The sequence below is a fragment of the Talpa occidentalis genome, unplaced genomic scaffold (assembly GCF_014898055.3).
Source record: "Talpa occidentalis isolate TD23 unplaced genomic scaffold, MPIMG_talOcc4v2.1 talOcc4.9, whole genome shotgun sequence".
Lineage (NCBI taxonomy): Eukaryota > Metazoa > Chordata > Mammalia > Eulipotyphla > Talpidae > Talpa > Talpa occidentalis.
The window spans coordinates 100,491,334-100,514,868 of record NW_023605305.1 but is presented as its reverse complement, the minus strand read 5'-3'; the positions used below and the strand labels follow the sequence as shown (position 1 = coordinate 100,514,868).

Here is a 23,535-nt window from a genome sequence, read left to right as displayed (position 1 = left end):
TCAACTTCGGATGTTCCTGACCTGATGTTTTAGATAAATTGTTGAGTACCTCTTTGTAAAAGCTGGACTAGAAAACAAAATGTCCATCAAAACATGCACTTGGTATTTATTCATATCCAAAACAGAGATGATGTGCTGAGTTTTAGGAAACAAGTATGTGAACAGAGGCGCTCAGTCCTGTGCCATCTAAGCACGCAGGTGTTCGATGGCAGCCTGACATCAGCATCACCATTTCCCCGTCAGAGAAACCAGAAGTGGCATGAAAAGTAGGGTGGCTCTTGGTATGAAGTCAGGACCAAAACCAGTGGGCTTTTCTCACTCCTGGTTTGCCATCAGTAGTGAGCATTGGCTTTACTCAACTTTCTCTAACCAGAAAAACCAGAAAGATAAATAATGCTAACTTTCAGAACCTAGTGTCTCAGTCCTAATTGAGAAGCAAATAAGAAAAAACAAAAATTCTGTCAAATATATCTCAAAGCTGGAAAAAAATACAAAAGGGAGCAAAACCCAAAAATTTTAATAAAATTAAAATACTTATACCTACCAAGGCTCTGAACCAAAGCCATACCATGCCAGCTGTAATATTTGAAATCCTAGACCCAATAAAATGGTGTTCTTATTTCCAATTGATCTCATAAGTAAACTCAAGACTATGGTCTGGAAAAAAGAAAAACCAAATGGTTTATCAGAGTAGAATAAACTTTTAAAACTAAAACTAAAAGTATTTGGTGATTGCAATCTACACTTTACAAAACCAAACGAAAACAAGTTATTTGATGACTTCTTCAAGTGAAAGTATGAAAGGACAGTTAGTCTCAACTGTCTTTTGGCTTTTTAGTCTCAACTGTCCTGAATATATTGGAGACTTTACTCCAGGTCATATAAGTGATGAAAGGTCCCTCTGCTGACACAGAACCCGTTTCAAGGAAAAAGTTAGAAGACTCAGAATATGTGCACTTTTCATCTGGTACTTTTCTCCTGAGGCCACTTACATCAGCAGTTGAAAACAGTCAAACTTCTAACTAATGCTTTGGAGATCCCTATAGCAGCTTTAAAAATGTCTTTATGGGTCCAACTTAATCCAAATGCTTAGTACCCTACTAAAGAAAATTAAACCAGTACAACAATTACTTACTCATATATCCTTCACCTAAACTAACCTCTGCTAATGCCTTCACAAACAGTAAATCAATTTAACAAGTATGAATTGGGAGAATATAATAAAATGACTAAGATACAATCTTTGCAAAAATATTCTGGATCATAATCCTGGTTCTGTGTGACCCTGAGGCTGGTTACTTCACTCTGAGACTCAGTTTTATCTCTTATAAAAAGGTGATAATAATACCTTAAAATATCATGTGCATTATTTAAGTAAAGTGCTTATTATTAGCACATGTCTGGCATATAATAAGAATTTATTTAAAAATGATATGAGTTCGTGTATTTTCTTGCTACTTTTCAAGTTAATAGAAATTCAGCAATGATATGGGGACAACGGAAAATTTTTTTTGCTAATTCTAATTAAGTATTAAATATACCACATGCAATATAGCTACTAAGTCTAGGAAAATTCAGGAAACCAAAATTTAATGACTAATTAATGTTCAAAATGAACAATTATCAGTTATAAGTTTTAATGTTTTTTAAACTGAGATAATCATTTAAGTTTAATCAGATTTAATCATAAGCCAGTAGAAAGCAAATGATTCTTTTAAGAATTCTTAAACAACTAGGACTAAACATTCTTCTCTGAGATTTTCCCTTAAATGACAAAAAATCGAGTTTCAAAAGAAATTGGAACCCTACTAGATTACATTCTTCAGCAACCACAGCCCAAAAAAGAACTAACTCAGAAGTATGCAGTTAGCAAAGAACAACTTCCTGTTATCTAGCCAAGTACAGTGGAGAGAAGAATCCTTCCTACACAATCACCCAGCTATTAGAAGATGGTTTGGATGTACTACTCTTATGATTTCAGAGTGTTAAAAAACCTGAGCTCAAATTCTTACCTAAGGAGAGCACTCTCAGCCCAGTAACCACCTCTTCGCCCCAAAAGCAAATGGACATGCTTGCCATATTCTGCATTTCGCAATAACCTTTCCTTTTCCCCTCTCCCAGTAAGACCATTTAAGTGTGTGTTCAGCAACTACAGAATACTAGAAGTTTGGCCAAAACCATCCATCAAGTTGCAAACAATCAAAACAAAACAAAAACTGTTATGTCTGACACTAACTGCAGACACTGTTTTTCTCCCTGATGATGGGACCTTTTTTTACATTTGTGCCTCCTCAACACCTAGTAGAAGTCTTAAGTTAGTATCTATGGAATGTATGTGTGATTTTAAATATGTCACAATATTCTCAGCTCAATGAAACTTAATTACTTCACACATACAGTGTACAAGGCAGGAAAATAACTGACGTCCCTTAATTTAGTACAACTCATTTTGAAGCTGAGAGGACTAAGTCCCAAAAGTTAAATGAGTGAACCAAGATGACACAGATAATAAACAGTCAACTGACATCAACTTTGGTCAGTCAGCAAATGTTTGCTAAGTTCTACTGCTAACTTTAGGTCTAAGGTCTAGAGGTCTGTGAGCAGATCAAAGTACCAATCAGCAAAGAGATCACCTCCTGCTGGAGAGAAGACAAACTTAAGCACATTCATTTAACAAGGTAATTCCAGATTGTAGCTGCTCTGAAGAAAACAAAGTAGAATGGTGTGGTACACCACCAGGATGAGCAGAGAGGACTTTTGGAGGTGGCACCTGAGTGTCAGCTGAAAGAGGACAATGAGGCAGCCATTATGTGAGTATCTCAAGGAAGAGAGGGCTCTGAGTAGGATGACAGCAAGTGCATAAGTCCCGGATTGGGGTGGAGTCAAAACAAAGAGAACAGACGAAATGAGATTATATTCAAAGTCTAGATTTTTATATTGGTTGCAAGAGAAAGTGATTTTTAAACAAAAGCGACAATCAAATTGCCAACTTTACAAAAATTACTCTGCCAGATGATAAACAGCTAAAGGAAAACAAACATGGAAGCAGAGACTAGATGGAGACTACTGCCATGGCCAAGATGGGTAATAATGAAGCTACTAATGAAAATGGTAAAAATACCTCCATTCAGAATATATTTTGGAGACAGAGTGATGAGATACCATTGGATGGACTGGATGTGGGGTAGAAAGAGAAAAAGGATCAAGAATATTGTTGAATTTTCTAGCCCCACAACCAAGAGAGTGGTGGTGCAATGAGGTGAGCAGTACTAGAGAGGTGGGATGCAGATTTTAGTTTGGGCCATGAATAGTCAGAGATGCCTGGCAGGTGTATCAAACGGAAGTTCAGAGTTTGGCCTAGAGGTTAAAAATTTGGCAGAGGTATAAATTTGAGTTACCAGCACACAGAGGGCTGAGAGCACTGAAAGAGAGAACTACGTACAACTATGCCCATGCCAGTCATGTAAACAGTCATTTAGTGCAGATGTTACATATTATGCCTTCTGGTGCCAAGGAAGTGATGGACCTATGGTAAGCCAGAGAGTAAAGGCCCCAAAGGGCTTAGCAGCTACTTGGCTTCCCCTGGATGGTAGGTCTGTCCAGTATTACCAGATTTTAAAATGTTGGGAGAAAAGCTACATATCCCTATTTTCATATAGCATACCTCACAATTTTTATAGGCTTACTACTAATTTTTAATGTTTTAAAACACTATAGAAAAAAAATCAATGACCTTTAATATTGTGTGTGTTGAGCTGCAGGTAAAAGGCTAAGTACTAGAGTGATTAAGAAGGTGATACAATCGTGAACACAATCTATTCCGAGCTTCTAAGGGCACTCACGGCCTACTGAGGCAAGATCAATCAGAAATAAAGAGGTAAAATATAATATAGTATATTCTATAAAACGATACAGACATGCCGAATTAATATGGGAACACAGCGAGAGGAGACTCAGGGTGGGTGGAGGAGGGAGGCAAGAAGGACAGCAAGAACAAAGGCACAGGCAGGCAGGAATCGGGAGTTACAAGCAGCTTTGTGCTGCTGGAACGGGGAAAGACACTGGCCTTTCACTGGCTGAGAGGTCAATAGGGGACAAGTCATTTTCAATTGTACACTTCACATAAACAGACTGTAAGTTCGTTTTTCTACCTTTTGGACTCTCTTATACTGAGTATTTTAGTAATTCAGGACATACAAACATAATTATCAGCATTTATGGAGGCTGTATACTGCTAGTCAACTATTTTTTTTTTCTTTTTTTTTTTAAAGATTTATTTTTATACAAGAACTGGGGTATAGGTCAGAGGCACAGGAGGGTGAGATGGTTCTCCAGAGACAAGGTGTGGAGCAGAACAGGCAGACGGACCAAAAGCACTGCTGAGGGGACTAGCGAGAAAAACAGGAGAGGTCTGCTGCACCATATGGGAATCTCCCTAGCCAGCTGGGAATCGAACCCATGCTGGGAATCGAACCCATGCTGCAGAGGCTGTGGACACCTTCACAGCACTGTGCTCAACCCGCTGCGCCACCAGGGAGGCCCCTCAACTATTTTTAATCTCCAATTAGTTTCCTCATTTTTTTAAAAGGTGATTTTTCATTTCAAAAGCCATGTTTCCATGTTGCCTCCCAAAGCCAAATGGTCCTGCAAGTACTGTATTCCCTGTACCGTCACTCTAGGCTGGATTGGGGCTGCTCTGCCCTCAGGACTCGCTGCCACAGGGCTCTTTTCCACACACCCAACCAGGCCCCCTCCTGAATTCACATGTCTGCCCTTCCAGGTTCTGAACACTAGGGGACTGTCTTTCACCTTGTCTGCCTTGTGACAGACATTATGTCTGCTGAACAGAGGGAAAGTTTCCTCTAAATCACCTTTAACTCATCACTCAAGTAGTCTTTAAATGTATTAAAAGAACCCAGAGCAAGGATTTCAGGATAACACCAAAATCAGAATTATTAGTAATACTTAATGAATAGTTATGTACCGGGGGCTATAGGGCAAGTATATTGTAGAATTTAAATCATTAAACCTACCAAAAATTCAAAGCCTCCCTGGTGGTGTAGGGGTTAAGTCTAAGCACTATTACTGCTGCAGCCTGAGTTCAATCCCTGGCCAGGGAGCTGATTCACATGGCGCAGCTCCCCACTGCTCCCCTCAGCAGTGTATTGCAGTCAATCCACCTGTTCTGCTCCCTGCTCTGTCTCTGATGAATCCTGTCACCTTTCACCTCTGGCCTGGACCCCAGGTCTTCTATCATAAATAAATGAATAAATAAATCTTAAAAAAAAAAAACAAAAACCCTACCAAAAATTCGTAAGTGATAAAATCTGCAGGAGAAATTCTACCTACGACATGGTAAAACATTCAAGATGACCAACTCAACAGACTCAAGCTTCCACTTTCTTAAAAGAAGACTAAAACAAGAAAGCTGTATAATAGACTGGATCTAATAGACCTAATAGACTGGATCTAAGGTGGAGGAGTGTCAGAGTAGGTCATTGGTAGCACCAAGGAAAAACAGAGTTAAGGAGCTTATAATGGGAAGGAGAAAGGCCTTGACTAAAAAAAAAAAAAAAAAAAAATAAAATTCCAGGAACTGGGAAACAATTTACTGTGGAAAAAGAGATCGTATAGAGGTCAGAATGCGAGCTCTCCTCAGAAAATTCAAATTCCTTTGCTGATTAACAATGGGTTACCAACTGGGTTTCCAAGATACATACTTTCATGTCATTCCTCTGCTCAAAATCCTCCAATGGCTGCTATCCTTCCTGTCAAGTCTTGTCATGACCTGCAGGCCCAGAATGATCTGATTCCTCTCCGTATCTTGGACTTCATTTCCTAACACTCTCCCTGTCCACTCCACCAGAGGCATACTGGCCTCTGTCTATTTCTTACACATGCCTGATACATTCTCTCCTTAGATTCCTATTTCTTTCTCACTGCTTTGAATTCTCTTCCTCCAAATATTCCTGAGGCTTGTTCCTCATTCCTGTTGTCTGTGCTCAAATGTCACCTTATATTAGCAAGGGTTTCCTCCAGCTTTCCCAGATAAGCCCCCAGTTTTCTCTCGATATCCCCAAATCCTTTAGTAGTTCTTATTATACCTGATACATGACATGTTTGTTAATTTTCTGTCTATCTCACAAGAATGTAAATTTTACAACAGTAGGAATTTGTTAAGTTCTATCTCCAGTGTCTGATACACTGCAGGTATTTAACAAATATTTTTTGATGGATTAATCAATAGAACAGAATATAAAATTCCTAACTTTATGCAGGTCGACAACCTACTATAAATCAATAAACTGTGTTTCTGGTTCATACATCGTATATTGTTTAATGTGTTGATCCCAAAAGTTTAATCAATAATAGCAATGTAAGAAAACTGAGTTTCGAAACTACAATCCTCAGATTCCTGCCCCTGGTAACTCCACCAAGATACCATCGAGAATTACTCAATGCCCCATCTAATGGCCAACTAGGGTCAATCCGCTATGACATAATTCACTCCAACATAAAAACGAAACTCACCTGAGCAATAATTGAAAGAATGCCAAGGACTGCTATAAATGCTGCAACACTTTCTGGTGAAAATTTCATTATCTAGAAGGTTTCCAGAAAAAGTAACATTAATAAAGCACAACAAATACCATACTAATGTAACCACCCGTACAGTAATATTAAATGGGTCAGAAAAAAAAAAAGCACAAATCATTTATAACAAAAGGAGTCTTCAGAGGAAGAATCTAGCTTTCATTGGGAACTAAAAATTATAACGAGTGTTAATGTGCTAAAAACACCATCTACTTGATTTAGGTAAATCTAAAGCCCTTAGTTTATAGATTTACTAAATTGGAGATAGCTATCATGCACTTTGAGTTCATTTTACATACTACATTGTTTCGTGCTTTTTACAAGTATTGCTAAAAGCTTGACCTTGGCCTGGTACGGTTAGTGTCAGAGAGAAAAAAACTAACACCCTTGATTTGGCTGGCTGATTTACTAATATGTGCTCTACATCACAAAGAAACTGTGTAGAACAGGTGAATGGATTAAAGCATCCCACTACCTTTATAAGCAACATAAACTCAAACTACACACTTTGGTGGAAAAAATTGCACTTCTTTGTCTAAGTCAAAAGTTTTATAGAAATGTCTAAGGACCATCAGCCATACTAGACAGAAAGTTAATTCCAGTGAGCTGTTACTTACAAAATGGTAGTGATTTTTCAATGTCTCTGCTATTCTAGCTCTCTCGAGATTAACATTTTTGTTATTATGGCACTATACAAGAAGAGAAATTCCAGGATTTTACCTGTCTGAGGTATAAAAAAAAGCTGGAATATTGGCCTGCTTCCGGTAGGTAGGAGAGAAACACCGTAATGCAGATTAGCAGCACTATGGAATCTTGGCCCACTTTTTTTAAGGACTAGAACAAGAAAAAAACTGAAATAAGGTTTTTATATCAAAAGACAGAACGATTCTTAAGAACATGCAACAATGTCTTTTGGCAGTACACAGACACCCAGTTTTCTTCTATTTTAAGTTTATTTTATCCGCCCCAAGCTATTCTGAAAAGTATTTCAAAAATTTTTAATCCATCAAGATGTTTTCCCCAAAGAAATTTCTACAACAAAATATTAATGCTGCAATGAATAATGCATTCAGTTTTTGCCAAAGAGAAGGAAAAAAAGTATTAACTTACCGCAAAAGGGTCAGCCTGTTCCCAAGAAATGGGAGCTCCCCAAGATGCTGGCCGCATCTTCTCAGGCAATGACTCTGGCACAGCAACAAGGATAAAACAAATATCGAGCAAAGCTATGGCTGTAGCCAGGACCACCACTAAACTGTCCCCATACACTCGTCCAAGGTAAGCTCCAATTGCAGGGCTAGTTACTAAACTTGCAGCAAATGTTGCTGAAACCTGCAGCAAATCACAATTGATAGGAAGAAGATTAGCCACTCTGAGAACTCTTTTTTGCCATCACCATAACTTTTTTTAAGATTTATTTATTTATGCATACAAGAGCTGGGGTACAGGCCAGAGATGTGGGGTGGGGAGGGGTGAGAGGATTCACCAGAGATAGAGTGGGAAGAGAACAGGCAGATTGACTGAAATACACTGCTGAGGGGAGCAGCAGGGGTGAGACAGCAACGCCATGTGGGTTGCTCCCTGGCCTGCCAGGGATCAAACTCATGCTGCCGAGGCTGCAGATTGCTTCATGGTGCGGTGCTTTAACCCCTTGTGCCATCAGGGAGTCCCACCATAACTCATTTATGTTACCGGTCCTCCTGCTGCGCCTCCCTTTCCCCCCCATCCTTCCGTGCCATTTTTCTTATATTCTCTTCTTTTCCAGCGAAAGAATTAGATTCTTAACTTAAAAATGTGTAAAAAGCTTCTAAGATAGTGGTTTCAAACTTTCTTTTAAGCCTTGGAGCCCTTTGGTCAAATAAATCCTACTGATGAATTCATAAGTCAAACAGATTAATAACAAACAAAAAATTGTTAGTTGACAGGTTAGGAGTCTGGAGCACTGTGCAAAGCCCCCTCCCTGACTGGGTCACACTAGTCCCTGAGCACCTCCACACAACCTCAGTGCTCCTTGAAACAAGTCTAAAAACAATACTTTAAGGACACCTAATGTCGCTGTGATTTTTGTTCCCCAATGTTAAAATTACATGAATATTCACCTTGATATATATTTTAGGCTAACTGCAATAAAACTTCAAAGACTTTGAGGTCTAGCTTATCATCAGTAATAGTGGCAAGCAGAGTTGGGAAGAATGAGATGTGCATTGAGCACATCTTTAACCATGTCTCTCTAAAACTCTGAGGAAATGCATACAAGTCTGGTGAAGATGCAGCTAAAACAGAGAGGATACAGGTAGACAAAAATTATTACTCCCACACATAACTAGTTTACTAGACAAGATGGCCTGCAAATTAGTAGTACCTGTGGCAGCAGATAACACCTGATGGGGACCACACTCTTCAAGGAGAACTAGAAATTAATGTTACAGACATGTACAAGCTTCTGCTCCCTAACTGCTTTATTCTTTTTCTACACAGTGTTTTTAAATTTTGGATGAAAGATTTCTTCACAAGAGTGTTTATTTTTATTTTTTGTCATTTATTTTTTCTAATTATTTAGAAGTTTATTAGGGAGAAGGGGAGGGAGGAGAAGCATGGTAGGGGTGCGGGCACAATGAACTATTGTGACCACACCTGACGGAAGAAATCCTATATTATGAAAAAGTTAACCAGGATGTAAAATAATGGTCCTTCATTAAAACATAAACCAAAAAAGCAAACATATACATAAAAATAGGAGTTTATTTATGCTTTAAAACTTTCTAAAAGAAGTGCTTTTTTTTTTTTTTTTAGCTCTTTATTAATAGCTGTTCAAGACAAGCAATTCGAAGTTCTAAAGCTCACTTATTTGGCAAGTACATAAAATTTCACTAAAATTTAGCGATCAACTCAAATGTCCATTAACTGTTAGAATGGATAAACAAAATACAGTACAAGTACACATTAGATCTATTTTGCGTTCAGTTCCAGACCACCCCCACAAAACTAGTACCTCAATCTAGGGAGTTATGAACATCTTTTTTGCTGGTGGATGGTCTTATAAGAAACACACACTTTATATTCCAAATAATAAAATACTACATAATAATAAAAAGGAGTAACTATTGGTAAGTGTGTGAACATTATTTCATTTAAAGCAAAACTATAGTGATAGTAGTATGGAACCTGTCTGATGTCAGAGGTGAAGTGGACATGAGGAAACTTTTGGGAATGACTGAAAGAACATTCTAAAATAGGATTGCAGTGTTATCTTGTTACGGCAACCCCCAGCAATTAAATGTAATGGGCTGTGACCTCAAGGGAACTTGGGCATAAGCACAGCTCTGGCACTTGACTGGGAAAGGGGCGACGATTCTCACTGTGAGGGCCAGTGAGGTCTATAGAGGGGATTCACCTGCTGAAGGCAACGAGCAAATGTCCATCTGAGCATAGGCATTTCATGCCGTATCTTTTCTCTTGCACTCTCCCCACCAGAGAGTCATTTCTCTCTGGACAGACAGAGAGAGGATCCAAAAGATCACTTTCTCCCTCCATTTATCTGCATCCATATTATTTCTAGAAGATTTAAGTTGTTATTTGCTAGGATACGCCCTAAATACATACAGCCTCCAAATTGAAAATTATCAACTTCAAACTTTGGTTATGATGAAATTACTAAGTTACAAAAACATGGATTGTGGTCATGGTTGTATAACTATATAAATTAACTAAAATTCACTGAATAATACACAGAAAATGGATGGATTTTCTGGGTGTAAATTATCTCAATAAAACTGTTTTTTTTAAAAATCCTGGCTATCATCAACTTATTATTCTAAGTTACAACTGAAAAATCAGTAGTTCTTTTTATAAGTTTCTCTCTACAGGTGTTTTTCCCCAAAACCTCTTAATTCCATGTTTGTTTAATAGTGTCCTCAGAAGCAAAGATGAGTCTCTTATAGCACTAAGATTCAGTGTGACACAACACTGTACTTACTTATCAAAAGATGCTTGTCCTTATTTGTTGAAACTCATTACTGTATTACTTCTGGCAATCTGATAAACTCTCACTACACTGTGTATATATTAACTATTTAATTCTTAGATTTGATAAACAACTATAATATCCTTAAGTATTTAGTTTGCCAAAACAGTGCTTAGCAAACAACTGCCTACTGGCCAATCTAACTAAAAAAGGTTCTTATATTTTCAGAGACATAAACACACACATACAAGCACAAGCAAAAGAATATGAAGGAGACAGTATGTGGGTCACCAAGTCACAGAAAAGGTTTACTAATCCCTGAGCTAGATGTCATTTTATTATATTTCAGTTATTTAAATATTAGTACTTTTTAACCCATAACATATGAAATAAATCCTTAGTTTTAGTATTCTATTAAAAAGAATTTCTATAAAGTGAAAATAATCTACCATAATTTCGAATCTGGTATCTGTGACTAGTAAATAATTAATGAAAATATGAAAACTTTCATGGCTTTGTACTGCAAAATGTTTAATGTAGTCTAATGGATGATTTTACTATGCAATGTATTTTATGCAAAAATAAATCTTACAATGAAAGCACTTATACTCCTTGTAATATGTGGTCATTTAAAAAAGTATTTCTCAATAGATACAAAAGCATAGGATACACACGTACCAGTCCATAAGCCATACTTCTTTCATGTTCTTGGGTTATGTCTGCTACATATGCAAATACCACCGAGAAAGTCACTGCAAAAACCCCAGAAACAGAGATAACAGCAAAGTACCACCTAGGATTGAAAAAAAAAAAAGACAGGAAATAGAATATTAACTTGATTTTTAAAAGTGAATCAGCAAAATAGCCAATTCCAGTCAACAGCTTACTAACACACAGAAATTATGAAAACAGGGCTAGAAGTGGCCCTGATAGCAGTTCAGCTACTATGCAGAACTATTTTCTTATATATTTTTATATATTTTTATTTTATTTTAAATATTTTTTATATTTTTAACATATTTTTATTTTTTATATATATTTTTAATTTTATTTTATACATTTTTTTACATCATTTTTCATTTTTGTACAATGTATGCATTTTCATCTTGGTTATAGTCCCCATACAATTCCCACCCCCCTTGTTTTGATCCTATTCCCTCTTCCCTACCCTGTAGTGTGTCTCTGGTTTATAGTTGCTTGTTGATTTTGATGTTCACTTTATTATAATTAGTCTTTTTCCTGGTCCCTTATTTAGGTTTTTCTAAATTCCTGCTATGAGAGAGACCATCCGGTATTTTTCTTTTTGGCTAATTTCGCTGAGCATGATCCCTTCCAGCTCCATCCATGTTGCTGCAAATTGCATGAGTTTATCTTTTTTGATTGCTGAGTAATATTCCATTGTGTATATATACCACATCTTCTTGATCCAGTCATCTATTTTTGGGCATTTGGGTTGTTTCCATAGCTTAGCTCTTATAAATAGTGCTACTATAAACATAGGGGTGCAGGTGCCCTTTTGAATTAATGTTTGCGTGTTCTTTGGGTAGATACCTAGGAGTGGAATTGCTGGATCATATGGAAGCTCCATCTTTAGCAGGTTGAGGAATCTCCACACAGCTTTCCATAGTGGTTGGACCAGTTTGCACTCCCACCAGCAGTGCAGGAGAGTTCCTTGTTCTCCACATCCTCGCCAACATTTGTTGCCAGTTTTTTTAAATATGTGCCATTCTCACTGGTGTAAGATGGTATCTTACTGTAATTTTGATTTGCATTTCCCTGCTTACAAGTAATGCTGAACATTTTTTCCTATATCTGTTGGCCATTTTATGCAGAAATACTTAAAGTTTAATAACATTCACATTAATCTTTTACCCAATTGCTGAACTGTCAAGTAGCTTTATTGTTGTTTCTACTGAAAACAGCAACACACTAAAGTCTATTATAATTCATCCATTACAATTTCCTACCACAGTAATACACAAAAAATAAAGTTCAATAAATAAAACTGAGAAAGAAGTTACTCTGTGTTTAGTATAGCTTATATATTAGAATCTAGGTGTTTTTCACGTTATCTTTAGCTCTTCAAATGTTGGCAAAACAAACTCAATTTTCACAAAACAGTCTTCACATAGTAGATAGCTGCAGAGCAATGTTCATAAATAGAATTAAGAATAGTTACCATAAAGAGTAAATGAATCTACATTTTGCTACACATGATTCCAAAACATCTGGCTGGCTGGGAATGAGAAAGTTTCTATTGTAATACTGATGTTTAGTTTTTAAAATCACATCTATAATAATCAGTTTTCAAAATATCATTCCATTGGCACTTTATTACTTACTAAAGCTTTTCCAACACTCACCGCTTTCCACAGCAAATTCTTCATTTATTCCCTGGATTTGTCTGGTCACGTTTTCATTTGCATTGTTAGCATTCCCAAGGGTTTAGTGTTTGATTGTATCTAACCTATAGAGAAGAGCCTAGATCATATATACCTTTGGCCTTTCTAAATACATAATGGAAATAGAGCTCATCTTTGATAAACAATTAATAAAATTAATCCTGAGTAAAGTAGAACAAAGTCAGATAATTAATAAACCTACACCTAAAGTGGGCCCTAATTATTTGGGAAAATCATTCTCTTTGTGAGCTTCCCTTCCCTTCCTCCTCAGTGGAAGAAGCTGGTTTTTATTATGGTATCTATGAGTCTAGTCTCTTGTAATTAGGAACAGCATATGCCTGAAATCTGAGGAGGGTGGGAAATCTGTAGTTTTCTTAAAGTAAAGCAATATGCAATTCTTAGCCACTCTTGCCACTCTTCCTAACTTGCTGGCTGAAGTGTAACATGAGCTCACGCTTAAGCAGCCATCTTGGACAGTGAAGTGATAATGGAGGATTGCAGAACACAAAGAGAAAAAATATGGTTTTCTGGATCTACCAGAACTACTGTCAGCTCTAAACCACTGAACTCCAGATTTCTTTCATATGGAGAGAGAAATAAAAGTTTTATAGATTTTAAGCAACTGTTGTTTTGGGCTTTACTGACATACATAATAAAACCTATTCCTAATCAACACAGATAATAATGATAAACTTTATATTTTTAACACTCTACTTTTTTTTTATATTGTGTTATTAGTTTATTTTTTAATATTTTATTTTATATAATTCTTACATCATTTTTCATTTTTGCACAATGTATACATTTTCATTTTGGTTATATTCCCCATACAATTGGACCCCCCCTTATTTTGACCCTAATCCTCTCCCCATGCCCCAGCCCCCCTCCCACCGTAGTGTGTCTCTGGTTTATAGTTGCTTGTTGATGTTGATTTTTACTTTGCATTAATTAGTCTTTTTCCTGGTCCCTTATTTAGGTTTTCTAAATTCCTGCTATGTTTAACACTCTACTTAAAATAAGAAATTTGCAACCCTATATGCAGTCTCCAAAATATTGTTTTGAAATGTGACCTGTGAAATCCAAAAGCAGGCAGGTCAGTAATCCCTGTTTCCTATAAAGAGCATCTAGTTTTAAAACCTACATTAACTATTAACTGATAAATTTTCAAGGGTTCACGTATCTGTGTCAAAAAATAAATGTATTAGAAGAATAAAATTAAAGCCTCCAAACAGGATGGCAAAAAAAATTGAAGGGAACATTCAGGGAATAATGAAAGATATAGTTAGCTGCCATAATATGAATATGCACATACCATGGGCTGATCTTCATTAAAGGAATTGGGGCACATGTGAAAAATACTGTTAGCAGCAAGAAGGATTTTCGGCCCCAAACATCAGAAAGAGCACCAATAAGTGGGGCACTGAGGAATGACAACAAACCCTAAAAAGAGAAAAAATGAATACTATATATATTTAAAGAGCCAAAAGTGAATCATTTCCATACCACAGAATTTTAAACTAGTTTATTTCTAAATTAAATATATCAACAAACTTTAAAACAACTTATTTCTTGTTTATATACAATTTACATACAATTTCTCAATATTGTCTAGATTATCTGCAGGGATCTAGTTGCACATTAAATATGAACTCAACCACGATAACTTCAACTAAGCAAGTCTAGAAGGAATACCACATGTTCATTATGTTTTTATATTTATTAACAAAACCTGTTGGTCAAATGAAATAAAAAATAAGGAATATAGAGAATAATCAAGACTTTACTGTACTGCCATAGCCTTTTTTTTTTTTTTAAAGATTTATTTATTTATTTATTTATTTATACAAGCACTGGGTACAGTCAGAAGCGCAAGAGGGTGAGAGGATTCACCAGAGCCAGAGCGGGGAACAGAACCAGCAGAATGATGAAATACACTGCTGAGGGGAGCAGTGGGTGCAACAGGAGAGGTCTGCACGCCATGTGGGACCCTCGCCGGTGGCTGGGAATTGAACCGGCGCTGCAGAGGCTGCAGGCAGCTTCACAGCCCAGCGCTCAACTGCTGCGCCACCAGGGGAGGCCCTGCCATAGGTTTTTTTTTTTTAAAATTATATATATATATATATATATTTAAAGATTTTATTTTTATTTATTTATACAAGCACTGGGTACAGTCAGAAGCGTGGGAGGGTGAGAGAATTCACCAGAGCCAGAGCGGGGAGCAGAGCAGGCAGAAGGACCATACACAGTACACTGCTGAGGGGAGCCGCGGGGGCAGAAGAGGTCTGCGCGCCAAGTGGGACTCTCCTCCGGTGGCCGCGGAGCAGCCGGGGATTGAACCGGCACTGCAGGGGCTGCAGGCAGCTTCACAACCCAGCGCTCAACCGCTGCGCCACCGGGGAGGCCCTGCCATAGCTTTTTAATGCATCTTTAAATAGTTCTCTCTTTGATCTGTACTTGTTAGTTTACAAAAACTACTCAGATCTCTGGACTAAAAGTACATAAAACATAGAGGAAGTCTATTATGATGTAGCTTATTGTTTAAAATTAACACTTAATGGATTAATCAATTAACTTAGTATACTGGCAGAATTTTACATACATAAGTGTGTGTGCATGTAAGTATACATGAGTATATGTATGTAACATAACAATTGATCCGATCCTACCTTAACTCCTTGAATCAGGCCATTCATCAGAAATGTATGTTTAGGGAAGGTTTCATGTAATACCTAAAGAATGAAAACAAAATAAAAATAAATGATGTCACATTTTAATCTTAATAAAACATCTACATTTACATTTTAAACATCCTTTCAGATGATACAATCTAATTTTGTCTCATAAATTGTCAGACTTGTACGACACTATGTACAAGTAAATGCTAATAAGACTAAACATTTATATGGCATTTACTATGTCAAAAAGCACTAAATTGGGCACTTTACATATATTACTTCCTTTAATTCCTTATAATAACCCTATTAGAGGTCAAACGTCTTGTCTAAGGTTATACAACAGTAAATGGCAAAACTGAAATTGACACGGGAAGTCAGGCTTTTGAAGTCCAAGCTTTTAATCACTATGCTATCCTGTTTCCCACATATAAATGACGTTTAACTCCTTTACAGACAGGTATATGTTATCTACGATAGGAGTCTGAGGGAAAAGAGAAATTTTAATTGTCAAAACACAGCTCTAGAAAGATTCCATAAAGAGAAAACAAAAAAAAACACTCCACCTATGAAAATGCATAAACAAGTTTTTCTATGTTTTTCAAGCTCTGGTCTCAAACCATCAATTTGTATGAGTTATTTTTACCAGGCAATAAATAAACCATCGGGAACACACTAGTTGAACAGCAGACAGACAGAAAGGTAAGTGAAGAAATAAAAACCAGGAGCACCATTTTTACAACTTGTGTCACAGACTTTATATACTCTTTTATTTAATATTAACAATATTACGAATTAGATAATATTACCACTTCACAAATGAGCAGAGGAGTTCTTACTGGACATAAAAACCAATGCTTGTTCCTTCATATTGTAAAGTGTCTCAATAAAAACAACAGAATGGCAATGTGAGGAATAAGAAAGGTGGAGAAATTTTGTATTAAGGAAGAAAAACTATGCTGAGTGAACTATCTGACATCTTCCAAGAAAAACCTTTAGAAGGATTAGAATGCTCTGTTTTCAGTTATTCCACTTCTGGCAAATGCGTCTGTCTAAAAAGTGAAGCCATTCTTAGCATCATAGAGCCTTCTATAGGGATCACTGATTGATTACCATAATGAATCAACCACATAGCCATAACCTCTCAAAGTGTTAGATTTCAGTCTTTTTAAATGCTTGTCAGTATAAAATTCTTTGCAGTTGGTGGATACTTCATCACACTCTCCTGGGCAGGTCCTCCACACAGTCTTTGTTTTTTGACTATTCTTAAACTCTGTGCGTTTAAGACTCAAAAATAACTGCATCCACACAAAGTAAAAAAAAAATTCTTTAACATCACATTTACTTTGAAAACTAAGGCTTGCATAAATCAAAACCCAAAGAGTTATTATAATTAATGTGTCTTAAGAGTGGTTACATGTTAAATGAATTAATTCAAAGAATATGTTTGCAATTTGAAATCCTGAAACTTAATCCTACCTTAAAATGAAAATAAACAGTATTATATTTTCATCCTCATTTTGTCTTTTAAAATTAATGTTAAAGCACTATTTATAATCAACTTCAAAACACATAAGCCAAAAATAAAATGTTTACAGGTTAACAGACTTAAAAAAAAAAAAAATTATTTATTTATTTATACAAGCACTGGATACAGTCAGAAACATGGGAGGGTGAGAGAATTCACCAGAGCCAGAGCGGGGAGCAGAGCAGGCAGAAGGATTGAAGTACACTGCTGAGGGGAGCAGCGGGCAGCAGGAGAGGTCTGCGCGCCATGTGGGACCCTCCTCCAGTGGCAGGGGAGCAGCCGGGGATCGAACCGGCGCTGCAGAGGCTGCGGGCAGCCTTGCAACCCAGCGCTCAACCGCTGCGCCACTGGGGAGGCCCTTAACAGACTATTTTTTGAAAGAAAGCAAGTGCTACAACTTGGTGCTGCTTTTCTATCCCAAAACTCACCTCTCCCCATACCTAAAATAGGGAAGTCTGAAACCAAGAAAATAAAACTGCCAGCAAAACCTTTTTAAAAAGCCCACACCAACTATATTGATTATTAATTAGCAATATATACTAGATATATGAGAGACTCACTTCTAAAACATACAAATGCCTATGACTCACTCTTGAAGATTCTGATTTCATCTGGACAGGTTTTAAGGGCTACATATTTTGAAAACCCTCCTCAGGTATTACTGATTTTAAAAACAACACAAAACATGGATTTAATAGACAGGAGCACATATGAATGTTTATCTTTGGTTGATTAATCTGTCTTAATGGGGAAGGCATAGCTTACTCTTACAAAGGCAAGACCTCCTATCAAAATGTTCAGTTTCCTGGAGGGGTGGACAGGACTGCAGCAGAACTTCTGTCCTTACACATTTCTTACTGCTTAATGTGCTATAAGCATACATCATGCCTCCAATCATAAAAAAAATATTAATCTATGTCATATTTATAGAGGAATGCATACATATGCTCCCAGGCAATTTTCCTTAGTGATGTTTCAAAAATTTCTGCTGTTTCAATGCCTGAAAGCCAAAGTGCCTAGAGCAAAACAAATCTCACCATTTAGATATAATCTCATTTCTACAACTCAGTCCTTGTTTTGCCCAGGTCTCCTTCACCTAGCTCTAACCTCGCTATTTCTCATCAAACAAAGAAGAAAATGAAAAACACAAAACTGTGATTATGTTAAAACATGAATATATCACAGGTAAGAAATAAAAAAGGAAAACTAAAAACAAAAAAACTAAAACCCTGAGCTTAATATTCATAAATATTTAAACGTTTTTTCTGAAGAGAAGTTTGATTTAAAAAATATAATCTGGGGCCTTCCTGTTGGCTCAAGGGGTTAAATCTCAGCACTGTGAAGATATGCAAAGCCACTGCAACTGAGTACCATCCCGTGCCAGCGAGGTGACCCACATGGCGCTGCAGACCTCTCCTGACTTGCCTGCTGCTCCCCTCAGCAGTGTATTTCAGTCTGCCTGTTCTGTTCCCCACTCTGTCTCTGGTGAATCCTCTCACTACCCACCCCCTTGGCCTGTATCCCAGTTCTTGTATGCATAAATATTTAAATCTTTAAAAAAAAAAATTTATAGGGGCCTTCCTGATGGTGCAGGCGGTTGAGCGCCACACTGTGAAGCTTTCCGCAGCCTTTGCAGTGTGGGTTCGATCCCAGCTGGCCCGGGAGAAACCCACATGGCGCAGTAGACCTCTCCTGTCTTGCCCCGCTGCTCCCCTCAGCATTGTATTTCTGTCCTTTCGCCTGTTTCTGCTCCCCGCTCTGTCTCTGGTGAATCCCTCCTACACATCTGGCCTGTACCCCGGTTCTTGTATAAATAAATAAATCATATATATATATATATATATATATATAAAAATATCAAGGAAAATGGAATTAAGGTAAAGAATTATGGCTAAGATAACATTACAAGCAACTATCCTAAGTAGACATAACTCATCATTTTGTCATTTTAAAATTCAAGTGTAAAGGAGAAACAAGGAAACTAAGTAACTTTTATTAACTATGGTGAGGTGGAGGTGTGTGCAGAGGAGTCTTGTTATAAATCAAAGAATTGGCAATAATATTTCAGTAATTTTTCTAAAAAATAGTCATGCTGATAAAAAAATAAATTAAAAATTCTAGTTTCCCCATATTTAAAAAAAAAAAGAAAAATCAAGGGTATTATCCATTTTTTAAAAAAAGAATATACTGGAAAAAAATTAATTTTCCAATATCTATGAAAGATGAACTAATAAGTCTTTATGACTAAATAAATTTTTTCCATGTTCTTAAAAGAAGACAGTTTCCCTTTGTCAAACTGTGTGTGTGGGGTGGGGGAGATATTAAAGTTAGAAAAAAAAGTTGACATAAAAAAACAAACCCAAAGCAATTTTTAAAAAGTTATACATACTTTAAATCCTAATGACAAATTACAAAAATGTCACAAAAAACTTTTTGGATGCCTTGCTAATAGTTAACCCAACATTTTAATCAACTTTGTTAAAGTTGAGCTGCTGATATCCTCAACTACCTAAAACAGGCGTGAATCATTTAACTATCAGCATGCCTCAAGACTAAGAAATGTAACAAAGCGAGCCTAGCTTCAAATAAATATCAATGCTGAGTTTACTATCACATTAGCAAGAAAACTGCTTACCTCTCCTAACCCTTAAATTTTCTCATCTGTATAATGAGGCTAACACCTCATTCACCAGGTGGTTTTGAGGGTTAAAAGTAATAAAATGTTCAGAACTTTATCTGGATCCATCATAATATAAATACGTATGAATTATTTACTACTATAAAGCGCAAGTACTATAAAGTACAGGAATGTTGATCTATCAGGCAGTTTTACTGGTAGTAGATTTCAAACAGCACAAGGGAACACTAGGAAAGGTAACATAAAGGTGTGAGACCAGAGTGATGACATCATCTCAGTAGCCCTTGACATTAGGTTATTACATACAATGAGGTTACAAACATCATAATGAACTTGCATCATCTAACAGGTTACAAATCAGAGTTCTGGGCAGTAAATGTGTAAATTAATTTTGAAGATAACCAGCACAAATCATTAAACTAAAAATAATCAAATATTTTAAGTCTATATTTCAATTATTTTGAAAATCTATGTAAAACTGATAAACCATTAAATGATTTCAAAAAAGAAAGGATCTCAAGCAAAACATATTCATATCAGCATTCTTTTAAGTTATGGAATTGTTATTATTCAGGGAACTATTCTAACTTACAATGCATGGCTTATTGCAAAAGGAATTGTATGTATTTGAGATTCCCTCCTGACTTCTTGTTCTGGGAATACTCAAGAATATGCCTTATACATTCCAAGTAACTGTTAAGACACCCATATTTTGGGCTTCCCTGGTGGCGCAAGGGGTTAAGCACCGCACTATGAAGCAATCTGCAGCCTCTGCAGCATGAGTTCGATCCCCAGCTGGCCAGGGAGAAACCCACATGGTGAGGCAGACCTCTCCTGCCTCACCCACTGCTCTCCTCAGCAGTGTATTTCAGTCAGTCTGCTTGTTCTGTTCCCTACTCTGTTACTGTTGGATCCTCTCACCACCCACATCTCTGGCCTGTACCCCAGCTCTTGTATGCATAAATAAATAAATCCTTAAAAAAAAAAAAAAGACACCCATATTTTTATGTAGCTACAGTGATGATTATTTAATATGCCAAAAAATAACAGAACATAAAATTTTTTAGACTAGTTCAATCTATGTATGTGTACAATGATTCAATTTATTACAAATGACTTTTTTAAAAAGATTTATTTTTATTTATTTATGCATACAAGAACTGGGGTGTGGGCCAGAGGTGCGGAGGGGGGGGGAGAGGATTCAGCAGAGACAGAGTGCAGAGAAGAAAAGGCAGATCCACTGAAATACACTGCTGAAGGGAGCAGTGGGCGAGACAGGAGAGGTCTGCTGCTCCATGTGGGTTAGTTCCCTGGCTGGGGATCAAACTCATGACAGCTTGATAGCATTGAGATTTTAACCCCCGTGCAACCAGGGAGGCCCCCATAAATGACCTTTTTCAAACACTTTTTGGGGACTCCCTGGTGGCGCAGGTGATTGAATGCCACACTGTGAAGCTGTCCGCAGCCTCTGCAGTGCGGGTTTGATCCCAGCCAGCAGGCGAGAATCCCACATAGCGCGGCAGACCTCTCCTGTCTCGCCTGTTGCTCCCCTCAGCAGTGTATTTCGTCAGTCTGCCTGTTCTGTTCCCCGCTCTGTCTCTGGTGAATCCTCTCGCCCTCCCGCGTGTCTGGCTTGTACCCTGGTTCCTGTATAAATAAATAAATCTTTAAAAAAAAAAAAACACTTTTTATACAACAATGAATAAGTTCATGAAAATGTAAGTCTATCCCTTTAAAATTCTGCTGGAGTTTTGTAAACCGTATATTTAACCCTAATTATACCTTTCAAGATAAAGACTTCTACCCTAACTATTCCTTCTTCATCCCATTCCCCATTTCTACATCAATAGGAGAAAACAAGCAATCACCTGAGCTGTTTGGTCAGGCAGGGAGGACTATTCTAAAGTTTCAAACCTCAGAAGATCTGGGTAAAATCAGCTTAGGCCTATGAAAAGAACCACTTTTCTAGAGGTTATCTTTATTTTTTTTTTAAGATTTATTTTATTTATTTATGCATACTAGAGCTGGGATGTAGGCCAAAGGTGTGGGGGGTGAGAGGATTCACCAGAGACAGTGGGAAGCAGAAGAGGCAGATGTACTGAAATACACTGCTGAGGGGAGCATCAATGAGGCAGGAAAAGGTCTGCTCTGTCATGTGTGTCAGCAACATGGCTGGGGATTGAATTGTGCTGCAGTGGCTGCCCATAGCTTGACAGCGCTAAGATTTAACCCCCTGCACCACCAGGGAGGCCCTAGAGGCTATCTTTAGATCCTTGGCCTAAAGTAAAAGAACAGCATGAATGAATCTCAAAATAATAATGCTGAGTGATTGGGATCATAGATATCATCTTTCCTAAGGCTGTCAGTGTAAAACCATTTTCACACTATTCAAGCAAAATGGTAGCTGAGGTCCTGCTTAAACAGGTCCCATGTTCATCAGGAGAATCATACACACCAAGTCCCGCTCCTAGCAGGGAGAAATACATGTGGAAAAGACATAAAGCAATAACATATAGTATTGAAAGTTTGACATACCAGTGGGAGAATTAACCGTGGGAAAAAAGCTGTCTCCCCTTCCAACCCCCTGGAACTGAAGAAAATAAGATTTTAAAGTCAGAAATTTTAAAAAGGTTACTTACCACCAAGGTGGGTGCTGTCAGTAATCCCCAAGCAAAAAATTCCAAGAAGATGACGATAACCGCATGATAAACACTAGGAGAGCCTATTCCTTGAGGCTATAAAAAAGATTTTTAAAAAGTTAACATGCATTCCAGAATTCTAATGATGGCAACAGTAGATAAATATACAGAGAAAAAATACATTTTGGGTACTATGTCAAACATCGGAACACTTACTGCCCCATCAACATGACTGGGATAAATAAGGAGACAAATAAAAGCACAGGAAGCACCTGGAACATACAGAGTTCCAGCATGGGCACCCGGATATCACACTTCCGGGGGGAAGCTGAAAGGATGTAAACAACTTAGAGAGGTGAAAGTGGCGGTGGGAAGAAGGACCCTGGAGGTCAGCAGCAAACCGCACAAGGCTGTAAGCCTGGACAGTAAGGAGGCGTTACAGGACTTAGACAGTTTAGTACAGCACACAGGCTGCATACTGGGAAAACTCATAAGGTAGAGGTACAGAAAACAAGCTTCCTTGTTAAGAAGTCTGTATTTAATTTTGGAGGCAATGGGATCCACCATAGGATGCATGTGATGGGATGGATGTTTTGGATCATTCTGGCAAAGGTGTAGCAAACTGATTAAAAGGGGACAAAACTAAGGAAAGTTAGGAGGCACTGTACTAACCCCCAAACAGAAATGAAGCATGTGGCAAGACGCAACAGATATCAACATGGTTCAAAAACAGAATAGTCCCAGAATAGCATGTGAGACATTTGGAATTTGATAGACAAGAAAGAAAATACAAAATTAAGTTTATATCAGTCAGAGATGTCTTAAGAATTACTTCAGAAGTTGAATTTCATATTCCTAAGGAAAATACTAAATGAATGGAAAAGCAAAGAACTTTTGACAAGAACTAGATCCCACTAACAAGTTTGTATAAATAATACAAGTTTAATACTTAGTACAATATCATACTTAAGCTTTGAAGTATAATAGTCTTATGTGGAAAATATTGTGTTTAGATTTCTCTATACACTAAAAATTATGCTGTATTACTTTAATGTAATAATGCATCATTATCATTAAAAAAACAGACAGATGTCTCTCCCA

At 37.2% G+C, this 23,535-nt stretch overlaps 1 protein-coding gene across 1 annotated transcript in view; it reads right to left on the bottom strand.

The window, feature by feature from the left end:
* The window catches only part of MFSD14A (major facilitator superfamily domain containing 14A), a 40,881-nt gene that overhangs the window by 5,074 nt on the left and 12,272 nt on the right, over window positions 1–23,535 (bottom strand). The window contains exons 2-9 of the mRNA XM_037499446.2: window positions 22,435–22,530; window positions 15,624–15,686; window positions 14,270–14,397; window positions 11,234–11,348; window positions 7,705–7,923; window positions 7,315–7,428; window positions 6,532–6,603; window positions 545–657 (exon numbers count right to left, since the gene is read on the bottom strand). Of these exons, the coding sequence (XP_037355343.1) occupies window positions 545–657; window positions 6,532–6,603; window positions 7,315–7,428; window positions 7,705–7,923; window positions 11,234–11,348; window positions 14,270–14,397; window positions 15,624–15,686; window positions 22,435–22,530 (920 nt within the window). The remainder of the gene's footprint in view (window positions 1–544; window positions 658–6,531; window positions 6,604–7,314; window positions 7,429–7,704; window positions 7,924–11,233; window positions 11,349–14,269; window positions 14,398–15,623; window positions 15,687–22,434; window positions 22,531–23,535) is intronic.